This window comes from Neodiprion lecontei, chromosome 3 (assembly GCF_021901455.1).
Source record: "Neodiprion lecontei isolate iyNeoLeco1 chromosome 3, iyNeoLeco1.1, whole genome shotgun sequence".
NCBI lineage: Eukaryota > Metazoa > Arthropoda > Insecta > Hymenoptera > Diprionidae > Neodiprion > Neodiprion lecontei.
In genome coordinates, this window is record NC_060262.1 from 35,354,577 (window position 1) to 35,359,818 (window position 5,242).

Sequence of the window (5,242 nt, forward strand, 5' to 3'; positions counted from 1 at the left end):
AAATTTTTATTTTATGTAAAATATGGACTCGTATAGGTTAAAAGTAAAGTTACAAAAGACCAAAGTACATGTTGATTTCCTGAATAATCTCACTTAGTGTGAGCTGCCATTGTTTCAAATGTTAGTTGAAAAATCATCATATGCACAGTAGCTGGAAAGAAATGATACAGGCCCGTTTAATGGGGCCCTGAAATGGTGGGGACCCCCCACTATCGAGAGTTCAATCCCCTCCAGAAAACCGTCACGAATACAGAGACAGGTTTCATGAATTCACAGAATGGGTAGGCAAGTGGTGAGGAAGTGGTAAATTCTGATGAGTCACACAGCCAGAGCACAGCAACCACAGCTGAGCTCATACTTCTCGCAATCAGTTGGGATGCCAATGCCATGGCATTCATTTACTTCTGTGAGTTTGTCGTCACCTTCAATAGATAAGTTTCCTGCTCGGTGATAAGCAGCCACTAAAAGGTGCAACAATTGCCATTGTACAAACAAAAAATAATATGACTGAAGCGGAGGATAATCGTCCAGAATGGATGATCGAGTTGGAAAACAGAAAGAGAAAGGTAAACTTCAATGACTTTTGACTATGTTATCATTAAACAATGTGCCTCTTTGTATTTTCATACTACCATTTCAATCGTTATAATTTTTTCTTTACTTGGGTGTGACTTGATTGCACCGATAACTGAAGATCGCTTCACGGATTAGTAGTAATTATTATCTATCCAGTAAATTTGAGATCTAGCGCTATGCTTTACAGAAATACTTACATAAACAAATCAAAATTATATTAACTACCCTTGTAATTATATGATATTCTCAATGAAAGTATGTCGTTCATTTGACAGACATAATGTTTCTTGCATAATCGTTAAACTTCTCCACTTTTTCAGCCTCGTTTGGCTCACGAAGCTGGTGCAGGTTCACCATGCTTGAGCTGCAAAGAAGCTTGTCCAGGTTTGGACTTACACTTTTGGCGCAAAATCTGCAAAAATTGTAAATGTGGTCGCGATGAACATGACGTGGTTGATGATGATTTCCCACAATTTGATTTATTACTCGGCCCCTCTGGGAAACCAAGGAGAAAAGCTACTTGTGAGTGGAAAAAAAATGTTTAAAACTTTTATGAAACGATTCATTTCTGAGAATATTCTACTATTTTCATACTTCAAATTCAAATTTAACTAATTTAAAACTGACTGCTTGGATAATTCGTTAATTTTTATACTCTAGTCCTGCCCGTTGCCATTAAAAAACAACCAGACAAAGAGAATGCATTTGAATGGATACCACCAGATGTTACCACAGAAATAGCTGCAGATTATATGAAAGCGCTGCCAGAAAACAAATTGCCAATTCAAGGATCCGTTGGAGCGGCCTTAAGAAAACAGCAACTTCAGAAACAATTACCACTTCATGATATGGACCATAAAGCTTGCGATAAATTGAGTGAAGATGAGAAACAACAGTTTGAAAAGTACTTGGAGAATTTGAAAAAATATGTTGGCCAGGGCAGAGTATCTAAGGTATTTTATAAATGCAATCATTAATTAAATCTTTATTTTTTTCAAATGTGGGTGGTCTTATTTATTCTAGCGTTATACTTTTATCTATCACTGTTAACTTTATGTGATTCCTTCAGGTCATGGGAGCAAGACCATTCAATAAATCTCTGATGACACCAGCAAATGCAGCTGATATGCAACCAATGAGCCCACAGCGCAAACCTCAAGTTTATGTATCGACAAATGACTCCAGCAATCTTCGTACGCCTAGTAGCTTCATTTCAAAAGTTCAAGGCTTACCTAATTTGCAAGGCTCACAAAAGCAACAAGCTTGGCTAGCAGCAAATATAAAAGCTATACAAGCCCAGATTTCTGAAAATGCTGTCAGTACTGCCATTCATTTAGGTCAATATCACCCTGCATTGGATAACATCTCTAATACTGGGCAAATTGTTAATTCAGAAGTGGTAAATAGTAACAGACATCCAGCTCAGCAATTTGCGAACATGTCTCATATTACAGATAACCAACAAAACAAAGTTTTAACTTTAAAAAATCCAGAAAACGTTCAGTATATACCTAATTTTGGTAAAGTTCATTTTCAAACTGAATATTCACAGATTGGAGAACAGTTTGTCCCTAGCACTTCTCCAAAAAAAATTTTACCTCATGATAACTCAAATATTAAGAATAATGCTAGATTGGACAAAAGTCTTCATGTACCAAACCAGCAAATTGTGAATTCTTCAAATCTTCCAACCGCATGGAATGCCAGCCATAGTTCTCCAATTCAATCAGGGCAATATCATAACACCAGCATTCCCATATCAAATACTTTGGAGGCGAGCGTGAAAAGCGACAGTCCAGAAATAGTAAAGCAAGCTCTTTCTGGCCATAACAGACATTTTAGAGATCATGCAAATTCATTGCACATGGGAAGCGCAAGCGAATTAGAAACTGGTGCATCACATAGCGAGAAACTTTGGGATCATAATCGAGTACCACAAAGTGATACATATTCAGATGATATTTGCTCAGTAAATGCACAATTAGCTGAACAGATGTTATCTGATGCATTACTACCTCCAAGCGCAGTACATGCCAATGAAATTATTGGTAGTACCCTGGATAGAAATAAATTGAAGTATATTCAAGAACAACTCAGTGCAAAATATAGTAAGGACGATTCACCTTCTCAACATATTTTGAAATCTCAACGCATCGATGAACTTCATCCACATTTTGGACAGGACATTGCTAAACATAAAAATCCACAGATGCAAGATCCATTATTAGATAAAGAGGCACAGAGAATTGCCTTAATAGCTGCGATGCGGAATCCATCAGGGTTTTTGGCAGATAATCAAATATTGGAAAAAACTGGACCACAATATGCAAATGCTTTGGAACAAGTTGGCCAAAATAAATACACCAGTTCAACTGCATCAATGAATGAGGTTTCTGGTGTGCCTATGAGAATACCAAACGCTAATCTAATACTGAATACTGATTCAACAGTTCCAAAAGAAAGTTGGCAAGGAAGTAATTTGGTGCCTTCAGATTCTATAGTACCATTAGATATTGAACATGGTATGCCAATGGACAATCAGTTTGTACACCAACCAATGTCACATCAGTACCCAGGTGCTCTATCTTCATCTAAGAATTTATTGTCAGCTATTCCAGACCAACAGCAATATTCATTGAAAGCTAATCATCAACTTCCACCGGACTCAGCTAAGCTAGATCAATACTTGCGGCCCTTGCATGGTAGTAGCGCATATCAAGGAACGTTAGGCTTTGACAATGACAAGAGCTTAGGTAACCCATCTTCATTGTCAAATACGGAACGGCTCCAAGCTGAATTGAGCCATCAGCCAATCGATTCACATGTAATTCATTCAGAGTCTTTAGGAAACCCAGTATTCCCAGAAGGTATTATTGATTCCCCAGCTTTGAGACAGAACCCTGCTAGTGTTGATCAATTGAGGGGCGCCCTAGAAGAACTTTCAATTGGATCGATTCAGTTGCAAAAATGCACGCAATGTGAAGAAGAAATTCATTCGGGTGATATTGTTGTTACTGCTGAAAGGGCTAAAGACGCTGTCTGGCATCCTGGTTGTTTTATCTGCTCTACGTGCAATGAACTTCTTGTGGATCTAGTCTACTTTTATCATAAAGGGAAACTGTATTGTGGAAGAGATCTTGCTACACTATTGAACATTCCAAGATGCTTTGCTTGTGACGAGGTACGTTGTTCAAACTACTTTTATTTATACGTTACTTTACCGTATTATTCAACATGCATAATGTACTGTTCAGCTTCTAATGACTACCTCTGTTACCTGTCTACATTTCATATTTAAGCCAATATACATCAATTGTGTATCTTCAATCTTTCTTTGCAGTTAATATTTGTGCGCGAGTACACTGTCGCGGAGGGACATAACTACCATGTGAAGCATTTCTGTTGCTGGGATTGCGACATGCCATTGGCTGGGCAGCAGTATATATCTGAGAACGATCGACCGCTTTGTCTACCTTGTTATCAGAAAACTTATGCCAAAACATGTCAAACTTGTAACAAAGTGATTGCCGCTGATCAACAAGGAGTGGCAGTGAAGAATTTAGATTTTCATGCAAATGATACATGTTTCTCTTGTTTCACTTGTAAGAAAAGTTTGCTCAGTGGTCGAATGGCTATCAAAGAAGACAGACCTTTCTGTAGTAAGGAGTGCATCACTGAGTTCATGAATAATAAGGCTTGAAAAATGAATTACATTTTCATTACCTACTGCAGACCAGTAATGTATCGTAACAGTATTGCTTTTACAGTAGGGTTACAACTGATGACGGATTCTAGTTTTTAATTAAGGCTGATTAAATCTGAAATATTTTTAGCTAGAGTTAATGCTCATATGCTTCATTGTTACGTCATATGCGAAGCCGTATTTGCCTCTAGAATGAAAAATGTTAATCATTTCTAGAAATCTTTCTGAGCAAGAATGAAAGTACCTCGAAGATTTTTGATATCACTCTTTGTTGCCAAATATTGCTGGCTAAATATTGCTTCAACTACATTCTACATCTTTGTAAGAATATGGATCGGTGAATCAGTACTTTATTATAAAAAAAAAAATTGTCCTTGTATATTCTGTAGATGCAGTGAAATGATTGATCAATGTTATATTGACTTCAACTGCGAAGCTGAGGTGAAAACTTTATTACATGAGCTACATCCATCACAGATGTAGTTCCAGCAAAAGGTATTATTGATATTCTAAACGATATTATGACGTATGTTCAACAATACAGATATAGTAACTGAGGAGAAGGTTATACAAGTGCCAAGTATAGTTTTAAAGAATTTATTTTCTAATAATTGATAAAGTGAACAGAAACATGTTATACGTTGTCACGTATTGTTATAATTCATAATATTTTGATACAAATATAATTTCACAATTTGCTTAAAATTAACTTATTTAAAGTACCTTTTAAATGACATTAAAATAGTACGTAAATACAGAATATGTAATATGGGGTGTAGTTTTTTAATTGTCAATGACGATTTTAAATTTAACAAAACACGATTGTAACTCTATAAGCTTTTACAATAGATCTTAGATTAGTGCAGTATTATACTTGACGTTGAAATAGTCCAAAAATTATTTACTTGCTAGAAATATGCATTTCGAACTTTTACTTTCCATTGTTGATATAATAGACTATTC

General features: G+C 36.2%; 1 protein-coding gene across 1 annotated transcript; it reads left to right on the forward strand.

Moving 5' to 3' along the window:
• Nucleotides 1-53: 53 nt before the first annotated feature.
• On the forward strand, nucleotides 54-5,161 carry LOC107224724. The gene is made up of 5 exons (XM_015664896.2): nucleotides 54-566; nucleotides 897-1,098; nucleotides 1,237-1,529; nucleotides 1,646-3,757; nucleotides 3,917-5,161. The coding sequence occupies exons 1-5, from the start codon at nucleotides 504-506 to the stop codon at nucleotides 4,274-4,276; spliced, it is 3,030 nt and encodes a 1,009-aa protein (XP_015520382.1). The 5' UTR covers nucleotides 54-503; the 3' UTR covers nucleotides 4,277-5,161.
• The last annotated feature ends 81 nt before the right edge of the window (nucleotides 5,162-5,242 follow it).

Bases quoted from the DNA above. Each gene is read 5' to 3' on its own strand.
- LOC107224724 (XM_015664896.2), top strand. From the start codon at position 504: ATGACTGAAGCGGAGGATAATCGTCCAGAATGGATGATCGAGTTGGAA. The intron at 1,099-1,236 runs GTGAGTGGAAAA...TTTATACTCTAG, and splicing joins ACCAAGGAGAAAAGCTACTT to TCCTGCCCGTTGCCATTAAA. The intron at 3,758-3,916 runs GTACGTTGTTCA...CTTTCTTTGCAG, and splicing joins GATGCTTTGCTTGTGACGAG to TTAATATTTGTGCGCGAGTA.